General features: G+C 44.9%; 1 protein-coding gene across 4 annotated transcripts in view; it reads right to left on the bottom strand.

The window, feature by feature from the left end:
* Positions 1–21,367, bottom strand: part of LOC128692768 (high affinity cAMP-specific and IBMX-insensitive 3',5'-cyclic phosphodiesterase 8B) — a 659,454-nt gene that overhangs the window by 292,939 nt on the left and 345,148 nt on the right. For 3 of the 4 annotated variants that reach the window (XM_070090034.1, XM_070090035.1, XM_070090036.1), the window contains 3 exons: positions 14,619–14,869; positions 12,380–12,437; positions 12,056–12,223 (listed from right to left, as the gene is read on the bottom strand). In XM_070090034.1, the coding sequence (XP_069946135.1) occupies positions 12,056–12,223; positions 12,380–12,437; positions 14,619–14,869 (477 nt within the window). Of the gene's footprint in view, positions 1–12,055; positions 12,224–12,379; positions 12,438–14,618; positions 14,870–21,367 lie in introns of those variants that run through there. The other variant, XM_070090037.1, reaches the window with a different exon arrangement.

Raw genomic sequence — 21,367 nt, 5'->3', positions numbered from 1 at the left:
CAGAATTGTTGCTTATTCCTGGCTGAGATATTTGAATATCAAGGGTTGAATGGCCTCTTTTTTTGTAAATGTAACTTTCTCATGGAAAGACAACTGGAAAAACTTAAGCTGTTGAAGTTCACTTAAACTCATAGAACTTATTTCTTGGGGATGCAAGGAGGCCATGATTAAATTATTTAAATTTTCTGTAAAATAAAAGAGCCGAATAAAAACTATGAATTAAATAAAAAAGCTGGAACCATGATACTCATCTAATTCTACACTATCACATTCAAGAATATGGTACGTAGTATATGGTTTTTAAGCACAACACACATCGATGAGTCAAGAAGAAACACTACGTTACACTTACACAACAGGTCTGGCACTGTGTCAGTGACAGAGCTCTCTCTACCTAGTGTGCAGCATCTTATCTCAGACATGTGCACATGCACACAACAGCCAAACACTGAGTCGCTGGAACCGTGAAGCGCACAGTTCCATACAAGGATTTTTGTAATTTTTTCATGTACTACTAGGGGATGGCTACTGACATTAAGCTTAAGGATTATATAATGTACAAGTATAAAGAAAGAATTAAAGAAAAAAAAGACTCATTATATTGAATGTTATTGATAACATTGAGTAAAAATAGGGGGCACTGCAGTTCCTCAGTGCTCATACACGAGCCGTCACTGGAGGGGGGGGAAAAGAAAGAAAGAAAGAAAGAAAGAAAGAAAGAAAGAAAGAAAGAAAGAAAGAAAGAAAGAAAGAAAGAAAGAAAGAAAGAAAGAAAGAAAGAAAGAAAGAAAGAAAGAAAGAAAGAAAGAAAGAAAGAAAGAAAGAAAGAAAGAAAGAAAGAAAGAGAAAGAGAAAGAGAAAGAGAAAGAGAAAGAGAAAGAGAAAGAGAGAGAGAGAGAGAATGTGTGTGTGTGTGTGTGTGTGTGTGTGTGTGTGTGTGTGTGTGTGTGCGCGCGCGCATGCTCACCTATTTGTGGTAGCAGGAGTCGAGTCACAGCTCCTGGCCCCACCTCTTCACTGGCCACTGCTAAGTCACTTTTCCTGCTCCATGAGCTTTATCATACCTCTTCTTAAAGCTATATGTGGATTCTGCCTCCACTGCATCACCTCCCAGACTATTCAACTTACTGACAACTCTGACTGAAGAAATACTTCCTAACATCCGTGTGAGTCATCCGAGTCTTCAAATTCCAACCGTGTCCCCTTGTTGCTGTGTCCCATCTCTGGAACATCCTCTGTCCACCATGTCAATTCCTCTTGGTATTTTATGTTGTTATCATATCCCCCTTATCTCTCCTGTCCTCCAGTGTCATCAGGTCGATTTCCCTTAACCTCTCTGTGCAGGACATGCCCCTTAGCTCTGGGACTAGTCTTGTTGCAAACGTTTGCACTTTCTCTAGTTTCCTTATGTGCTCGGCTAGGTGAGGGTTCCAAACTGGTGCTGCATACTCCAATATGGGCCTAACATACACAGTGTACAGGGTCCTGAATAACTCTTTTAGATGTCGAAATGCTGTTCTTAGGTTTGCCAGGCGCTCATATGCTGCAGCAGTTATTTGGTTGATGTGCGCCTAAGGAGATGTGCCAGGTGTTATACTCACCCCAAGATCCTTTTCCTTGAGTGAGGTTTGTAGACTCTGGCCCCCTAGATTGTACTCTGACTTCTTTGCCAACCTTCGGTGGGGTTGAACTCCAGGAGCCAGTTGCTGGACCAGGCCTGCAGTCTGTCCAGATCCCTTTGCAGTTCTGCCTGGTCCCCGTTTGATTGAATTCTCATCAACTTCACATCATCTCCAAACAGGGACACCTTGGAGTCTATTCCTTCAGTCATGTCATTCACAAATACCAGAAACAGCACCGGTCCTAGGGCTGATCCCTGTGGCACCCCGCTCATTACAGGCACCCACACTGATGCCTCGCTACATACCGTGACTCGCTTTTGTCTTCCCGACAGGTATTCCCTGATCCATTGTAGTGCCTTCCCTGTTATCCCTGCCTGGTCCTCCAGCTTATGCACTAATCTCTTGTGTGGAACTGCGTCAAACGCCTTCTTAGAGTCCAAGAAAATGCAATCTACCCACCCCTCTCTCTCTTGTCTTACTGCCATCACCCTGTCATAAAAATCCAGTAGGTTTGTGATACAGGATTTCCCATCCCTGAAACCGTGCTGGTTGTCGTTGATAAGCTCATTCCTTTCTAGGTACTCCACCACTCTTTTCCTGATAATTTTCTCCATTACCTTGCATACTATACACGTCAGTGACACTGGTCTGAAGTTTAATGCTTCATGTCTGTCTCCTTTTTTAAAAATTGAGACTACATTTTTTGTCTTCCATACTTCCGGTAGTCGCCCTGTTTCGATAGATGTGTTGAAGATAGTTGTTGGTGGTATGCAAAGCACCTCTGCTCTCTCTCTCAGGACCCATGGAGAGATGTTATCTGGCCCCATCGCCTTTGAGGTATCTAGCTCGCTTAGCAGCCTCTTCACTTCTTCCTCGGTTGTATGTACTGTGTTCAACACTTGATGGTGTACTTCACCTCTCAGCCTTTCTGGAGGCCCTTCTGTCTCCTCTGTGAACACTTCTTTTAATCTCATGTTGAGCTCCTCACATACTTCGCGGTCATTTTTTGTGACCTTCTCCCCTTCCTTCCTCAGCCTGAGTACCTGGTCCTTGACTGTTGTTTTCCTCCTGATGTGGCTATACAACAGCTTTGGGTCAGATTTGGCTTTCACTGCTATGTCATTATCGTACTGTCTTTGGGCCTCCCTTCTTACTTGTGCATATTCATTTCAGGCTCCATGACTGCTCTCCTTATTCTCCTGGGTCCTTTGCCTTCTATACTTCTTCCATTCCCTAGTACACTTGGCTTTGACCTCCCTGCACCTTTGGGTGAACCACGGGCTCATCCTAGATTTTTTGTTATTCCTGTTACCCTTGGGGACAAACCTCTCCTCAATTTCCTTGCATATTGTTGCCACATATTCCATCATCTCGTTTACTGACTTCCCTGCCAGTTCTCTGTCCCACTGAACCCTGTTCAGGAAGTTCTTCATGCATGCGTAGTCCCCTTTCTTATAGTTTGGTTTCATTCGTCCGGCCCTTCCTGCTTCCCCCTCCACATGTAACTCCACTATGTATTCGAAGCTCAGAACCACATGATCACTGGCCCCAAGGGGTCTTTCATATGTGATGTCCTCAATATCTGCACTACTCAAGGTGAATACTAGGTCCAGTCTTGCTGGTTCATCATCATCTCTTTCTCTGGTAGTGTCCCTTACGTGTTGGTACATACAGAGAGAGAGTGTGAGTGTGAGTGTGTGTGAGTGTGTGAGTGTGTGAGTGTGTGAGTGTGTGAGTGTGTGAGTGTGTGAGTGTGTGAGTGTGTGTGTGAGTGTGTGTGTGTGTGTGTGTGTGTGTGTGTGAGTGTGTGTGTGAGTGCGTGTGTGAGTGCGTGTGTGAGTGCGTGTGTGAGTGTGTGTGTGAGTGTGTGTGTGTGTGTGTGAGTGTGTGTGTGAGTGTGTGTGTGAGTGTGTGTGAGTGAGTGTGTGTGAGTGAGTGTGTGTGAGTGTGTGTGTGTGTGTGAGTGTGTGTGTGTGTGTGTGTGTGTGTGTGTGTGTGTGTGTGTGTGTGTGTGTGTGTGTGTGTGTGTGTGTGTGTGTGTGTGTGTGTGTGTGTGTGTGTGTGTGTGTGAGAGTGTGTGTGTGAGAGTGTGTGTGTGAGAGTGTGTGTGTGAGAGTGTGTGTGTGAGAGTGTGTGTGAGAGTGTGTGTGAGTGTGTGTGAGTGTGAGTGAGAGTGTGTGTGAGTGTGAGTGTGAGTGTGAGTGTGTGTGTGTGTGTGTGTGTGTGTGTGTGTGTGTGTGTGTGTGTGTGTGTGTGTGTGTGTGTGTGTGTGTGTGTGTACTCACCTATTTGTACTTGCCTATTTGTGGTTGCAGGGGTCGAGTCTTAGCTCCTGGCCCCGCCTCTTCACCGGTTGCTACTGGGCCCTCTCTCTCCCCGCTCCATGAGCTTTATCAAACCTAGTCTTAAAACTATGTATGGTTCCTGCCTCCACTACATCACTTTCTAGGCTATTCCACTGCCTGACAACTCTATGACTGAAGAAATACTTCCTAGCATCTCTCTGACTCATCTGTGTCTTCAACTTCCAATTGTGACCTCTTGTTTCTGTGTCCCCTCCCTGGAACATCCTGTCTTTGTCCACCTTGTCTATTCCGCACAGTATTTTATATGTCGTTATCATGTCTCCCCTGACCCTCCTGTCCTCCAGTGTCATCAGGCTGATTTCCCTTAACCTTTCTTCACAGGACATTCCCCCTAGCTCTGGAACTAACCTTGTCACAAACCTTTGCACATTCTCTAGTTTCTTGACATGCTTTATCAAATGCGGGTTCCAAACAGGTGCTGCATACTCCAGTATGGGCCTGACGTAAACGGTGTACAGTGTCTTGAATGATTCCTTACTAAGGTTTCGGAACGCTGTTCTCAGGTTTGCCAGGCGCCCATGTGCTGCAGCAGTTATCTGGTTGATGTGTGCTTCCGGAGACATGCTCGGTGTTATACTCACCCCAAGATCTTTCTCCTTGAGCGAGGTTTGCAGTCTTTGGCCACCTAGCCTATACTCTGTCTGCGGTCTTCTGTGCCCTTCCCCGATCTTCATGACTTTGCACTTGGCGGGATTAAATTTGAGAAGCCAGTTGCTGGACAAGGTGTCCACTCTGTCCAGGTCTCTTTGAAGTCCTGCCCGGTCCTCATCTGATTTAATTCTCCTCATTAACTTCACATCATCTGCGAACAGGGACACTTCTGAGTCTAACCCTTCCATCATGTCATTCACATATACCAAAAATAGCACTGGTCCTAGGACTGACCCCTGTGGGACCCCGCTCATCACAGGTGCCCACTGTGATGCATCATTACGTACCATGACTCATTGTTGCCTCCCTGTCAGGTATTCTCTGATCCATTGCAGTGCCCTTCCTGTTATACGCGCCTGATCCTCTAGCTTCTGCACTAATCTCTTGTGAGGAACTGTGTCAAAGGCCTTCTTGTAGTCCAAGAAGATGCAATCAACCCACCCCTCTCTCTCGTGTCTTACTTCTGTTACTTTCATAAAACTCCAGAAGGTTTGTGACACAGGATTTGCCTTCCATGAATCCGTGCTGGTTGGCATTTATACTCTTGTTCCATTCCAGGTGTTCCACCACTCTCCTCCTGATAATCTTCTCCATAACTTTGCATACTATACACGTCAATGACACAGGTCTATAGCTTAGTGCCTCCTTTCTGTCTCCTTTTTTAAAAATGGGAACTACATTTGCCGTCTTCCATACCTCAGGTAGTTGCCCAGTTTCCAGGGACATGTTGAAGATTGTGGTAAGTGGCACGCACAGCATGTCCACTCCCTCTCTAAGGACCCATGGGGAGATGTTGTCCGGTCCCATTGCCTTTGAGGTATCTAAGTCCCTTAGCAGTTTCTTCACCACCTCCTCATCCGTATGTATGTCGTCCAACACTTGTTGGTACATTCCTTGTCCCCATCTGGTCTGTGTCCCCAGAGGCCTTCCTGTCTCCACTGTAAATACTTCCTTGAATCTCATGTTGAGCTCCTCACATACCTCTTGATCGTTTCTTGCGAGTTCTCCACCTTCTTTCCTCAGCCTTATCACCTGGTCTTTGACTGTTGTCTTCCTCCTAATGCGGCTATACAGCAGTTTCGGGTCAGATTTGACTTTCGATGCTATGTCGTTTTCGTACTGTTGCTGGGCCTCCCTCCTTATCTGTGCGTACTTGTTTCTGGCTCTTCTACTAATCTCCTTATTTTCCTGGGTTCTTTGCCTCCTGTACCTTTTCCATTCTCTGGTGCACTTAGTTTTTGCCTCCCTACACCTTCGGGTAAACCAAGGACTCACTTTGGTCTTCCTATTATTTCTGTTTCTCTTGGGAACAAACCTTTCCTCTGCCTCCTTGCACTTTGTTACTACATATTCCATCATCTCATTTACTGATTTTCCTACCAGTTCTCTGTCCCACTGAACCTCCTGCAGGAAGTTCCTCATACCTGTGTAGTCCCCCCTTTTATAGTTTGGCTTTTCCCATTCAATTCCTGTTACCTTCTCCACTTGTAACTTTACTATATAATCAAAACTCAGAACCACATGATCACTAGCTCCAAGGGGCCTCTCGTAAGTTATGTCCTCAATGTCTGAACTGCTCAGGGTGAACACAAGATCCAGTCTTGCTGGCTCATCCTCCCCTCTCTCTTTGGTAGTGTCCCTGACATGTTGATGCATGAGGTTTTCAAGTACCACATCCATCATCTTGGCACTCCACGTTTTGGGACACCCATGTGGCTCCAGGTTTTCCCAGTCGATCTCCCTGTGGTTGAAATCCCCCATTACCAGTAACTTTGCTCTGCTCGAGTGAGCTCTTTTTGCCACCTCAGCCAGTGTGTCCACCATCACCCTGTTGTTTTCTTCGTGCTCCTCTCTTGGCCTCCTGCAGTTCTGTGGTGGGTTATACATCACTCCAATGACTACTTTATGTTCTCCAGACTGAATTGTACCTACTATGTAGTCTCTTTCTCCAATCATGCCCATGCCTTCCATTTCCTCAAATCCCCATCGATTTTTTTATGAGCAGTGCAACCCCTCCTCCCCCTCTACTCCTATCTTTCCTCAGGATCTGATATCCTGGTGGGAAGATTGCATCTGTTATTGTCTCAGCGAGTTTTGTTTCTGTGACTGCTATGATGTCTGGGGATTTCTCATTCTTTCGTTCCACTCCTCATGCTTTTTCGTTATTCCGTCCGTGTTTGTGTACCAAACTTTCAGCTTCTTTTCTATCACTGTGGTCCTGCAAGAATATTGGGATTGGGGGAGCGAGAGCCTTGGTGGGGGCCTAAGGGGGGCTGTGGTGTAGGTGGGGTTTGTGATGATGGGGGTGGGGTCAGAATGCCCATAAGGGACAGCTGTTGGGGTGAGGTCTGTGATGTGGGGGTTGGTGACGGAGGGAACAGTGAGTGGGTTTGTAGTTTAGGTTGCTCAGTTGCATTGGGATTGTCGCGGTTGGAGTCTTTCGGTGGGAGATTCTACGGGGTGTGTTTGCCCTTCCTCCTGTGTCTGGGTCCTTCTCATTGTCATCATTGCCTCTCGTTCCTCCTTGCGTCTCTGTACCCTCTCTTTCAGTGTAGTCTTTTCTTCTTGTGTTCTGTCGTGATCAAGGTATACTCTCTGGTACCCCTGTTTGTCCCTCAGTCGTGCTTTCTCTTGCAGGATCCTGGTTCGAACTGATTCTTCCTTGAAAATTACTTTGACAGGCCGTATCCTTCAACTCGCAAGCCACCCAATTCTCTGAAAATTTGTCACCTGGGTCATATCACCCTCACCTATTGTTTTCATGATGCCTTCAATCATGTTTTTCCTCCTCCTGTTTTATTTCTTTGAAGTTGTCCCCCTTGGCTTCTTGGAGCCCGTAGATAAAAACTGACCTCACCCTTTCCTCCTCCCACTGAGTCTCCATTTGCATCCTCTGAGGTGTTTTATTTCCTTCCATTGAAATGTTCTTGCCTTCAGTCCCTGTCCTATCTGAAACTTCTATTCTCAGTGAACTGTCTTTCATGATCAGCTGTTCCTTATTACTGCAGTTGGCTGTTAGAGTCTCTGCATATAACATACCTTCATTGTCTTCGGACCTGTCATTTGATCTTAGTATGCTCCTCGTCTTTTCCCTGGCCCCACGTGGGTCTGATAGGGCCTTCGCGTACGGCATATCTCCTTTGATTCTTACCATCCCCTTGTCTGTGCCTGACATAAAATTTCCTGATGTCGCATCTGAATTGTCATTGGTCTCCCTAGTCTGTTTTAGGTTTTTCAGTTTCTCTTAAGCACTGTATCCTAGCTTCTGCTGCTAAGACCTGTAGCTCCCACTTCCTGCACTTTTCAGCTATCCGCTCCTCCATAATCTTGCCAAGCTCTTCTATCTTCCTTCCCCACTCTTCCTCCCTTTTTTGGAGCTCTAACTCCCAATCTTTCCTCCCTGGTTCGTCCACCAGATCTCTGGTTTTCCGCCCTCTAGGGTGTGTGTGTGTACTCACCTAGTTGTACTCGCCTAGTTGAGGTTGCAGGGATCGAGTCCAAGTTCCTGGCCCCGCCTCTTCACTGGTCGCTACTAGGTCACTCTCCCTGTACCCTGAGTTTTATCATACCTCTGCTTAAAGCTATGTATGGATCCTGCCTCCACTGCTTCACTTCCCAAACTATTCCACTTCCTGAGTACTCTGTGGCTGAAGAAATACTTCCTAACATCCCTGTGATTCATCTGTGTCTTCAACTTCCAACTGTGTCCCCTTGTTACTGTGTCCAATCTCTGGAACATCCTGTCTTTGTCCACCTTGTCAATTCCTCTCAGTATTTTGTACGTCATTATCATGTCCCCCCTATCTCTCCTGTCCTCCAGTGTCGTCGGGTTGATTTCCCTTAACCTCTCCTCGTAGGACATACCTCTTAGCTCTGGGACTAGTCTTGTTGCAAACCTTTGCACTTTCTCTAGTTTCTTCACGTGCTTGGCTAGGTGTGGGTTCCAAACTGGTGCCGCATACTCCAATATGGGCCTAACGTACACGGTGTACAGGGTCCTGAATGATTCCTTATTAAGATGTGGGAATGCTGTTCTGAGGTTTGCTAGGCGCCTATATGCTGCAGCAGTTATTTGGTTGATGTGCACTTCAGGAGATGTGCCTGGTGTTATACTCACCCCAAGATCTTTTTCCTTGAGTGAGGTTTGTAGTCTCTGGCCCCCTAGACTGTACTCCATCTGCAGTCTTCTTTGTCCTTCCCCAATCTTCATGACTTTGCACTTGGTGGGATTGAACTCCAGGAGCCAATTGCTGGACCAGGTCTGCAGCCTGTCCAGATCCCTTTGTAGTTCTGTGTGTGTGTGTGTGTGTGTGTGTGTGTGTGTGTGTGTGTGTGTGTGTGTGTGTGTGTGTGTGTGTGTGTGTGTGTGTGTGTGTGTGTGTACTCACCTATTTGTGGTTGCAGGGGTCGAGTCTTAGCTCCTGGCCCCTGTGTGTGTGTGTGTGTGTGTGTGTGTGTGTGTGTGTGTGTGTGTGCTCACCCATTTGTGGTTGCAGGGGTCGAGTCTTAGCTCCTGGCCCTGTGTGTGTGTGTGTGTGTGTGTGTGTGTGTGTAAGTAAAAGATGATAATTACATTGTTGTTGCTTGCCCTGATGACTCAAGAGGAACACATCCTCTGACTCTTCTACTTACCTCTTTAAGCTGCAGTATGTCTATCTCACACTTTTCCACTTAGTTTTGTCTCCTGCCTCCACTTTACTTGTCGCTTCTCACTTACTGTGAGCAGAGCCTTCAAGCGAGCAGCTTATTGGCTGAAACATCAGTTGACAACCAGTGCAGAACAGTTAGGGGAGGTGGCAGTCTCTGTGGGTCCTCAGGCCCTGATGCAAAAATGGGTTTTTCATTGTTCAAAAACATTTATTTTGTGGTGAGGCTCTGATGACCCACTAGGAACTGAACCACCAGCACCCCAATCACAGAGGAGACAGCTTTTGAATGGAGGAGGGATCCAGTATCTAAGTCACAGAGAGCAGCTCAAGGCCAGTGATGAGGATGGTTGCAAACCAAAATGCTACACAACTTGCTGGTCCAGGTAAGATTGTGGAAGACTCTTATTGCACACTCTGAGCAAAGCCCTACACCTAAATGAAGTGGCCAGCCAAAGCCAGCCAGACAATGCTAGTCAGAAAAACCCTGAACATTGTATTAATACTGCACATCTGAACAAGCAACAATCAGCAAGCAACTACGTGTAGGCCCTTGATACATATATGGAAGATCTACTGATGACAATCTGACCTAGACTTTCATGATCACTCGATCAGGCCACATAGGCATGTTATTCTGGGGTATTTATATTGAGTGAATGTATCATGCAGCAAGTATGGTCCTAAGACTCAGACAGGGTAACACTTCAACCATATTTATTTGTAGTCCCAATCATGCTGGATTAAACACCAAAGATGTGAACCTTAATGGAGAGCACCATAAATGTCTCTGAATTGATGAGCCAGGCTCAGGGAAACCATCTCTAAACCCTACCTAGGTGTGAACACCAGACAAGATACAGCAACCAGATCTTACCTCACCATGATCCTCATAGATGTAACAGGAAAAACCAGATGCTAAAGTGTGTCACACCACAAAGGGTTAGATGTTCCAGTGTGTGTCACCACAAAGGGTCAGATGTTCCAGTGTGTCACCACAAAGGGTCAGACATTCCACTGTCACCACAAAGGGTCAAAATTCCAGTATGTCACTACAAAGGGTCAGACATTCCATTGTGTCACCACAAATGATCAGACATTCCACTGTCACCACAAATGGTCAAACATTCCAGTGTGTCACCACAAAGGGTCAGATGTTCTAGTGTGTCACCAGAAAGGGTCAGATGTTCTAGTGTGTCACCACAAAGCCTCAGATGTTCCAGTGTGTCACCACAAAGGATCATAAGATTTTGGAGTAAAAGCCAAAACAAATTTAGAACAAATATGAAGAACATCCAGCTTCATCCTGAGGCAGAAGTTGGGTTGAAGAGTAAGTTTTACAGCTGAAGGAGTTTCTGAAATGTCTTGATACTGCAGCAAAACAAGGGTTAGAATTGTACTAAAGTCTTACCACTGAAGGAGCATAAGTGATGTGTTGATCCATGGTTTTAGCACTGAAGGAGTCTCTGTGATGTGTTGATCCAAGGTCTTACCATTAAAGGAGCCTCAGTGAAATGTTGATCCAAGGTCTTACCACTGAGGGGCCTCGGTGATGTGTTGATCCAAGGTCTTACCACTAAAGGAGCCTCAGTAATGTGTTGATTCAAGGTTTTACTATTGAAGGAGCCTATGTGGTGTGTTGATCCAAAGAAAATTCAAAAGAATCTCAAAACTGTTCCAACCACTCTCTCCACCCTGCCCATACAAATGATGTCTTGAAAACCAGAAGACAGGCATGTAGTTGCCAAATAAACAATGTAGGGAAAAGGGTAGCATGACAAAAATTGATTCCCTCATGTGTAATTTAAAAAGTGTGCCTTCCCATGCTAATTGATGGACTGCAAGTCACACCCAGAGAGCTTAAGTTGTCTGGAACTCTGAGTGGAGGAGTCACGGGTGGCCCGGAGAAGAAAGATTCTGAGTAGTGATGCATACACGATAGGAAAGGCAAGCCCAGGCTGCTAGAATAGGTACCAGAAGAGGAGCTGCCCTGAGCTTTCACTCAAAAGCCAAAGATGTATATGAACACTGTGCTCATGCAAAAGAAGAGTAGGCAGAAAATTAGCCTTAAATGTCATCAAAAGATCCACCATGCCAGCAGCTACTTGTCCAGGAGTTGAGCTACCAACTATTTATTCATTATGTGATATCACAGGTGAAGATCCAAGAATCAAGCCTAGGGTTAGTGAATTGTCCACTAACCACAACAAGTACAATGAGCCTTAAAGAATGCTATGGACGACCTGGGAATTAGTATTTCATGCCACTTGGAAAGTGCCCAAAACTTTCATAGGCATGTAACCTGTGGACACTCATCTCTGGATGATTCATGGTGGCTCACCAAGGACTAGTCCATGTTAATGTAGTCTTAGTAATCTTCCTTGAAAAATATTTTTCATCAAGTAGCAAAGTAGTGCAAGTGTTGACAAGTGCGAATGGTTCATGCACAGGTGATTTGTATGATGGGCTGGCTTCTAGAAGATCTGCTTGCAGTAAGCAAGAAATTACAAACAAACTGGAGGGAGGAGTGGAAAAGTGCAAGATATACCTTACTGGGGCCTAGAGAGGTGAGTGAAAGTGTACTGGTTGTGTTCCTAGTGGGTCATCAGTGCTCTATCCCAGAACACACTTAACTACAACACAGAGCACAGTATAAATAAAAATAAAAACAAAACAGAACCTGTATAAATGCTCTAAATAATGCTCAATAGTAATTCAAATGTACAACAAAATTTATAAGAATATTTTGAAAACATGTTGAACATATTACCTGTATCCTGTGTTCAGTATCAGTTATATGCACAACTTCCTTACAGGCATCCAAGGCCGAGAACACTGCCTGCATGGCTCGAAGCTGGCACTGGTTGGTCAGGTCCGAGTGTTCAATCTGGATGAGGTCATTAAGAACCCCACCAACAGTGGACACTTCTGTAACAATCTATAAAAAAAATTAAATACTTTACACTGTACTTACTATCACTTGATATACTAAAAAGCATATTTCACCAGAATATATGTAATTTTGGGTCTTTTCTTAATTAACTGAACATTAACAAAAAAGGATTTGAGAGAAGAAATTTAATACTATTCTTACCCGATTGTAGCCATTCTTCAACATTGGACCAACAGTGGGATTTTCGCGATCTGCAAAACTAATGGTATTGTTGAGAGCCACAGGAAGAAAAATAATGCAGTCTATGTTGTGCTGCTGCATGCACACACACATGGATTGAACTGGGGGAAGGTTATTGCTAAAGACAGGTGAAAAATTAAGAAAAAGTTAAGGGTATTTATTCTATTAATATAGTGACAGTTCTTTTTCCTTTTCTCTATCCTGTACCTTATGTTCATGCTATAGTGATAGTTCTTTTCCATTCACTCTATCCTGTATCATATGCAGTTTAAAAAGCTCATGTCTTGACAAGTGCTGCACAAAAGACATTTCATTCTATATGTTACCCAACAAAAATATATCCATTTTTTGTTTTTCTGAACAACACAATATAAAACTATACAAAGCACCATTCATTATATACAGTACTATATCTGCTAGCTTCTTTCATCTACATTGTATCGTTGTTACCATAACTATCCCATTACCCATTAATGTGGGTCATGAGGTACACCCAGCAACAATGTTAAAAGTAATTTATTACATTATGAAGATGCAGATATACAGTACATTAATTCTTATCTGTGCAGTTCATCTTTACAATGCATAAGTTATTTCTAATAATATACTGTAAGTCCAAGCAATCCTGAGTTCTGAACATGATGATATACAATACTGACAAGTTGATCAGTAAAGCACATGTGCAACAGTTACGTATCTTTAGTCCGGAGCTCTGTATCTGTATGTTGTGCTCCCAAGTTGGCCTATCTTAGAGTTTCATCATACAGTATAGTACAGTAGGAAAAAATGGTGATGATTCACTGTAAGATGGTTTTGATGGTACAATGGTTCAGATTATTCTGGAATGGTTTGGACAGTCAGTGTTCTGACAAGCTCATGGGATTTGAACCCCTGAGATTCAGTGTGAATGGGAAGGTAATGTTATCACGATGCCTTCTGTCACTACTATCATCGGAGTTTGTCCACACAGTCTGGTCCCCGACATACAGCATAAATCAGATACAGTTTAAGGGTTAAAAATACTTAATCTTAAATATGTATTACTGCTGACAACTCATGCAAGGGTGAATGTGTACTGAGCCTCTCATAAACCTGGCTACCTGTTATATGTGTTTGTGTAAATTAGAAGCTATCAATCTCCCATGAAGGCAAGATTTCTAGCTCTCTGTATAAATATTTTGAACCCAAACTGTCTGGAGATGATCCTAATCATTACACAGTAAAATATCTCTGCTGTCAGAAGTGTTAGTACGTCAGTAGCTTTACATGGTTTAGTACCCAATTACCAGTGCACTGCAGTATATTAGAAATATGAAAAATGTTTTACAGTTGTGGTAACAAAGCTATATATCAAGTTATAGAAGCATTTAATAAAACTGCCATAAAGGGAACTGCATCTTACTCTTCATATTGTCAGTACTGAACACTACATATGTATACAATAAACAATGTTGCAAAAACTACACTCAATGCCCTTTCAACGAGGTTCCTTGATGTTGCTGAAATGTCCTTGCTTCAAGAAATTGGAGTTACCCTCCCCTTCCTTGCATCAAATCTGATTATAGTCTATTCCCAAGGTTTTATATAACTCCAATGAATTTAACACTTATCTATGAGTAAAATAATTCTGGAATACAGTAATAACATATCCAAAGTGCAATGTGCTGCAGAACTATACCAAATGTTCAGTGTGTTGCATATATAAATATATATAGTGATGTTTTTTCAACATCAGTGATGCTTGTTCTCCTGTGTCACCAGCTGCTGTATACGTGATCTCATGCATACTACTTGTTTTCCCTTTCTACTTCACTCATTTTCACTTCCTACTTTGCTCATTTTCACTCTTATTTACTCTGGCTCATTCTCCAGGTGCTCTTTTAACCTTCATGAGTTTAGGACTTCCCCAAGAATATAATATTAATTCTTCTGAGTATCTTATTAATTTACATAATAATGTACTGTATATTTATCACTTGAGCATGCACAAGCTTGAAACAACTGACAAGAGAATGTCTACCATATTTTTAACTAAGGAAATTGATGTTAATGACTCATATCTTTGAACAATATTAAGTGTGGTAAATGTAATTTACATGAAATATCTCAAATACATTTATATCAATTACTTAATAAAATTTTATCATTTTTTTACTCTACACGTAGGTATTAAAGTATAAAAGATGAGTTAAAAACTTACTTTTTCTTGACAACTCCAACAAGAACTGAAAACTGGCTATGGACTGTGACACGTATAGAACTACAGATGTTATCTGCATTGAGGTACTTGGATGATCTTGCATCTATGATAACGAGGTCATGTGTGTGCTCAAGGAAAGCCTTGAGAGCATCCTGAGAGGTTCGTCTGATGGCTACATCATATTCCTGCCTCTTGCAAGCTGACCACCATGCTTCACTTACGCTGTCCTCTCGCCCAAACACCAATAGCACCTAAACAAATTATAACACTATGTAAAAATAAATATATTTTTGTTATACAAAAGAAAATACTACAGGAATAGTAACAGAGTACATCTGTTATGTATACCTCTGATGATGATTATAAAATATTTACATCACTTTGCATATATATTCTGCTGGATGTGCATACATGTATACATTTCAAGTTTATTTTAACCCTTATTCAGGGGATTAAAGTACTGTTTCCTTGCTTTGCTGAGCAGAAGAGAAATACAATCTTAAAGAGCCTTATGAAGTCAATAGCCTGTACACTTAACAAATAACCTATTCACATGACTTTTTTTTTTATTACCACACTGGCTGTCTCCCACCAATGTACAGTAACCTCCCCCCCCCCAAAAAAAAAAAGTTCACCTTCAATTATTCAATAGCTGTCTTGTCAGAAGTGTGCAAATACTGTATCACAATTTCAAATGACCTCCAACCCACCCTTCAGCGTGCAAGTACAGTGGACCCCCGCTTAACGATCACCTCCAAATGCGACCAATTATGTAAGTGTATTTATGTAAGTGCGTTTGTACGTGTATGTTTGGGGGTCTGAAATGGACTAATCTACTTCACAATATTCCTTATGGGAAAAAATTCAGTCAGTACTGGCACCTGAACATACTTCTGGAATGAAAAAAGTTCGTTAACCGGGGGTCCACTGTACAGTGAAACCCAGGGTTTTGGCCGCCCTGAGAATCAGCCACTTCAGATTTTGGCCACTTTTTTCAGCCAAATTTTGTCCCGCGTTTCGGACATTGCCCCAGGTTTCAGCCGGAGTACCAGACCTGTCTGCCTGCCCACGTTTTTGTGCCTGCCTGCACAGGCATCATGAACCAGTCTAGCGTTGTTTATGCTCGAGTGAACATTACCCTGCGTTCTCATCCTGGCAGGCAGGCAGGCAGGCAGGCAGGCAGGCAGGCAGGCAGGCAGGCAGGCAGGCAGGCAGGCAGGCAGGCAGGCAGGCAGGCAGGCAGGCAGGCAGGCAGGCAGGCAGGCAGGCAGGCAGGCAGGCAGGCAGGCAGGCAGGCAGGCAGGCAGGCAGGCAGGCAGGCAGGCAGGCCGGCAGGCAGGCAGGCAGGCAGGCAGGCAGGCAGGCAGGCAGGCAGGCAGGCAGGCAGGCAGGCAGGCAGGCAGGCAGGCAGGCAGGCAGGCAGGCAGGCAGGCAGGCAGGCAGGCAGGCAGGCAGGCAGGCAGGCAGGCAGGCAGGCAGGCAGGCAGGCAGGCAGGCAGGCAGGCAGGCAGGCAGGCAGGCAGGCAGGCAGGCAGGCAGGCAGGCAGGCAGGCAGGCAGGCAGGCAGGCAGGCAGGCAGGCAGGCAGGCAGGCAGGCAGGCAGGCAGGCAGGCAGGCAGGCAGGCAGGCAGGCAGGCAGGCAGGCAGGCAGGCAGGCAGGCAGGCAGGCAGGCAGGCAGGCAGGCAGGCAGGCAGGCAGGCAGGCAGGCAGGCAGGCAGGCAGGCAGGCAGGCTGCCGGCCAGGCAGGCTGCCGGCCAGGCAGGCTGCCGGCCAGGCAGGCTGCCGGCCAGGCAGGCTGCCGGCCAGGCAGGCAGGCAGGCAGGCTGCCGGCCAGGCAGGCAGGCAGCCAGGCTGCCGGCCAGGCAGGCAGGCTGCCGGCCAGGCAGGCAGGCAGGCAGGCTGCCGGCCAGGCAGGCAGGCAGCCAGGCTGCCGGCCAGGCAGGCAGGCTGCCGGCCAGGCAGGCAGGCTGCCGGCCAGGCAGGCAGGCAGCCAGGCTGCCGGCCAGGCAGCCAGGCTGCCGGCCAGGCAGCCAGGCAGCCAGGCTGCCGGCCAGGCAGCCAGCCGGCCGGCCGGGCAGCCAGGCTGCCGGCCAGGCAGCCAGCCGGCCGGCCAGGCAGCCAGCCGGCCGGCCAGGCAGCCAGCCGGCCAGCCAGGCAGCCAGCCGGCCGGCCAGGCAACCAGCCGGCCAGGCAACCAGCCGGCCAGGCAACCAGCCAGCCAGGCAACCAGCCAACCAGGCAACCAGCCAGCCAGCCAGGCAACCAGCCAGCCAGCCAGGCAACCAGCCAGCCAGCCAGCCATCCAGCCATTAACTGACTGAAATAAGCCACCATGGGCCCTGTGGTAAAGAAAGAGAGGAACACCACAGCAGTGAAGGAGGAGATAGTAGAAAAATACGAGAGTGGCATTTGTGTGGGGGAGCTTGCCAGGATGTACAGCAAAAACAAATCAACTATCATTTCTATCCTAGCGAAGAGAAAAGAACTCAAGGAAGCTGATGTTGCAAAAGGTGTTGTCGTGTTATCCAAAAATAGATCACGAACAGTTGAAGAGGTTAAGAAGTTGTTGGTGGTGTGGATCAACAATAAACAGATAGTGGGTGATAGTGTTTCAGAGTCAACCATTTGTGAGAAGGCAAGGCAGTTGCATGCCGATCTTATAAAGAAAATGCCTGGAATTAGTGCTGATGTTAGTGAATTTAAGGCCAGCAGAGGCTGGTTTGACAGATTTAAGAAGCACAGTGGCATACAGTGTGGTAAGGCATGGTGAGGCATCAAGTTCAGACAAATGTGCAGCTGAAAACTTTGTAGTGAATTTAAGGAGTACGTAGAGACTGAAAAATTCAAACCCCAGCAAGTGTTCAATTGTGACGAAATAGGCCTGTTTTGGAAGAAAATGCCATTACTCAGGAGGAAAAGGCACTGCCAGGACACAAGCCTAATGAAAGATACGCTAACTCTTTTTATTTATTTTTTATTATCACACCGGCCGACTCCCACCAAGGCAGGGTGGCCCGAAAAAGAAAAACTTTCACCATCATTCACTCCATCACTGTCTTGCCAGAAGGGTGCTTTACACTACAGTTTTTAAACTGCAACATTAACACCCCTCCTTCAGAGTGCAGGCACCGTACTTCCCATCTCCAGGACTCAAGTCCGGCCTGCCGGTTTCCCTGAATCCCTTCATAAATGTTACTTTGCTCACACTCCAACAGCACGTCAAGTATTAAAAACCATTTGTCTCCATTCACTCCTATCAAACACGCTCACGCATGCCTGCTGGAAGTCCAAGCCCCTCGCACACAAAACCTCCTTTACCCCCTCCCTCCAACCCTTCCTAGGCCGACCCCTACCCCGCCTTCCTTCCACTACAGACTGATACACTCTTGAAGTCATTCTGTTTCGCTCCATTCTCTCTACATGTCCGAACCACCTCAACAACCCTTCCTCAGCCCTCTGGACAACAGTTTTGGTAATCCCGCACCTCCTCCTAACTTCCAAACTACGAATTCTCTGCATTATATTCACACCACACATTGCCCTCAGACATGACATCTCCACTGCCTCCAGCCTTCTCCTCGCTGCAACATTCATCACCCACGCTTCACACCCATATAAGAGCGTTGGTAAAACTATACTCTCATACATTCCCCTCTTTGCCTCCAAGGACAAAGTTCTTTGTCTCCACAGACTCCTAAGTGCACCACTCACTCTTTTTCCCTCATCAATTCTATGATTCACCTCATCTTTCATAGACCCATCCGCTGACACGTCCACTCCCAAATATCTGAATACGTTCACCTCCTCCATACTCTCTCCCTCCAATCTGATATTCAATCTTTCATCACCTAATCTTTTTGTTATCCTCATAACCTTACTCTTTCCTGTATTCACCTTTAATTTTCTTCTTTTGCACACCCTACCAAATTCATCCACCAATCTCTGCAACTTCTCTTCAGAATCTCCCAAGAGCACAGTGTCATCAGCAAAGAGCAGCTGTGACAACTCCCACTTTGTGTGTGATTCTTTATCTTTTAACTCCACGCCTCTTGCCAAGACCCTCGCATTTACTTCTCTTACAACCCCATCTATAAATATATTAAACAACCACGGTGACATCACACATCCTTGTCTAAGGCCTACTTTTACTGGGAAAAAATTCCCCTCTTTCCTACATACTCTAACTTGAGCCTCACTATCCTCGTAAAAACTCTTCACTGCTTTCAGTAACCTACCTCCTACACCATACACTTGCAACATCTGCCACATTGCCCCCCTATCCACCCTGTCATACGCCTTTTCCAAATCCATAAATGCCACAAAGACCTCTTTAGCCTTATCTAAATACTGTTCACTTATATGTTTCACTGTAAACACCTGGTCCACACACCCCCTACCTTTCCTAAAGCCTCCTTGTTCATCTGCTATCCTATTCTCCGTCTTACTCTTAATTCTTTCAATTATAACTCTACCATACACTTTACCAGGTACACTCAACAGACTTATCCCCCTATAATTTTTGCACTCTCTTTTATCCCCTTTGCCTTTATACAAAGGAACTATGCATGCTCTCTGCCAATCCCTAGGTACCTTACCCTCTTCCATACATTTATTAAATAATTGCACCAACCACTCCAAAACTATATCCCCACCTGCTTTTAACATTTCTATCTTTATCCCATCAATCCCGGCTGCCTTACCCCCTTTCATTTTACCTACTGCCTCACGAACTTCCCCCACACTCACAACTGACTCTTCCTCACTCCTACAAGATGTTATTCCTCCTTGCCCTATACACGAAATCACAGCTTCCCTATCTTCATCAACATTTAACAATTCCTCAAAATATTCCTTCCATCTTCCCAATACCTCTAACTCTCCATTTAATAACTCTCCTCTCCTATTTTTAACTGACAAATCCATTTGTTCTCTAGGCTTTCTTAACTTGTTAATCTCACTCCAAAACTTTTTCTTATTTTCAACAAAATTTGTTGATAACATCTCACCCACTCTCTCATTTGCTCTCTTTTTACATTGCTTCACCACTCTCTTAACTTCTCTCTTTTTCTCCATATACTCTTCCCTCCTTGCATCACTTCTACTTTGTAAAAACTTCTCATATGCTAACTTTTTCTCCCTTACTACTCTCTTTACATCATCATTCCACCAATCGCTCCTCTTCCCTCCTGCACCCACTTTCCTGTAACCACAAACTTCTGCTGAACACTCTAACACTACATTTTTAAACCTACCCCATACCTCTTCGACCCCATTGCCTATGCTCTCATTAGCCCATCTATCCTCCAATAGCTGTTTATATCTTACCCTAACTGCCTCCTCTTTTAGTTTATAAACCTTTACCTCTCTCTTCCCTGATGCTTCTATTCTCCTTGTATCCCATCTACCTTTTACTCTCAGTGTAGCTACAACTAGAAAGTGATCTGATATATCTGTGGCCCCTCTATAAACATGTACATCCTGAAGTCTACTCAACAGTCTTTTATCTACCAATACATAATCCAACAAACTACTGTCATTTCGCCCTACATCATATCGTGTATACTTATTTATCCTCTTTTTCTTAAAATATGTATTACCTATAACTAAACCCCTTTCTATACAAAGTTCAATCAAAGGGCTCCCATTATCATTTACACCTGGCACCCCAAACTTACCTACCACACCCTCTCTAAAAGTTTCTCCTACTTTAGCATTCAAGTCCCCTACCACAATTACTCTCTCACTTGGTTCAAAGGCTCCTATACATTCACTTAACATCTCCCAAAATCTCTCTCTCTCCTCTGCATTCCTCTCTTCTCCAGGTGCATACACGCTTATTATGACCCACTTCTCGCATCCAACCTTTACTTTAATCCACATAATTCTTGAATTTACACATTCATATTCTCTTTTCTCCTTCCATAACTGATCATTTAACATTACTGCTACCCCTTCCTTTGCTCTAACTCTCTCAGATACTCCAGATTTAATCCCATTTATTTCCCCCCACTGAAACTCTCCTACCCCCTTCAGCTTTGTTTCGCTTAGGGCCAGGACATCCAACTTCTTTTCATTCATAACATCAGCAATCATCTGTTTCTTGTCATCCGCACTACATCCACGCACATTTAAGCAACCCAGTTTTATAAAGTTTTTCTTCTTCTCTTTTTTAGTAATTGTATACAGGAGAAGGGGTTACTAGCCCATTGCTCCCGGCATTTTAGTCGCCTCATACGACACGCATGGCTTACGGAGGAAAGATTCTTTTCCACTTCCCCATGGACAATAGAAGAAATAAAAAGAACAAGAGCTATTTAGAAAAAGGAGAAAAACCTAGATGTATGTATATATATATATATGCATGTGCGTGTCTATGAAGTGTGACCAAAGTGTAAGTAGGAGTAGCAAGATATCCCTGTTATCTTAGCGTGTTTATGAGACAGAAAAAGAAACCAGCAATCCTACCATCATGCAAAACAGTTACAGGTTTTTGTTTCACAGTCATCTGGCAGGACGGTAGTACTTCCCTGGGTGGTTGCTGTCTACCAACCTACTACCTACTGCTAACTCTTTTGTTCTGCACTAATGCTAGTGGGGATCTTAAAGTGAAGCCTTTACTGGTGTATCACTCAGAAAATCCCAGTGTGTTCAAAAAAAACAATGTCATCAAGAATAAATTGTCTCTTGTGGAAAGCAAATAATAAGGCATGGGTCATGAGGCAAATTTTCAAAGAGTGGGTCCACAAAG

The sequence above is a fragment of the Cherax quadricarinatus genome, chromosome 30, assembly GCF_038502225.1.
Source record: "Cherax quadricarinatus isolate ZL_2023a chromosome 30, ASM3850222v1, whole genome shotgun sequence".
Taxonomy (NCBI): Eukaryota; Metazoa; Arthropoda; class Malacostraca; order Decapoda; family Parastacidae; genus Cherax; species Cherax quadricarinatus.
The sequence above is the reverse complement of the archived record's forward strand: the minus strand, read 5'-3'. Positions and strand labels throughout refer to the sequence as shown.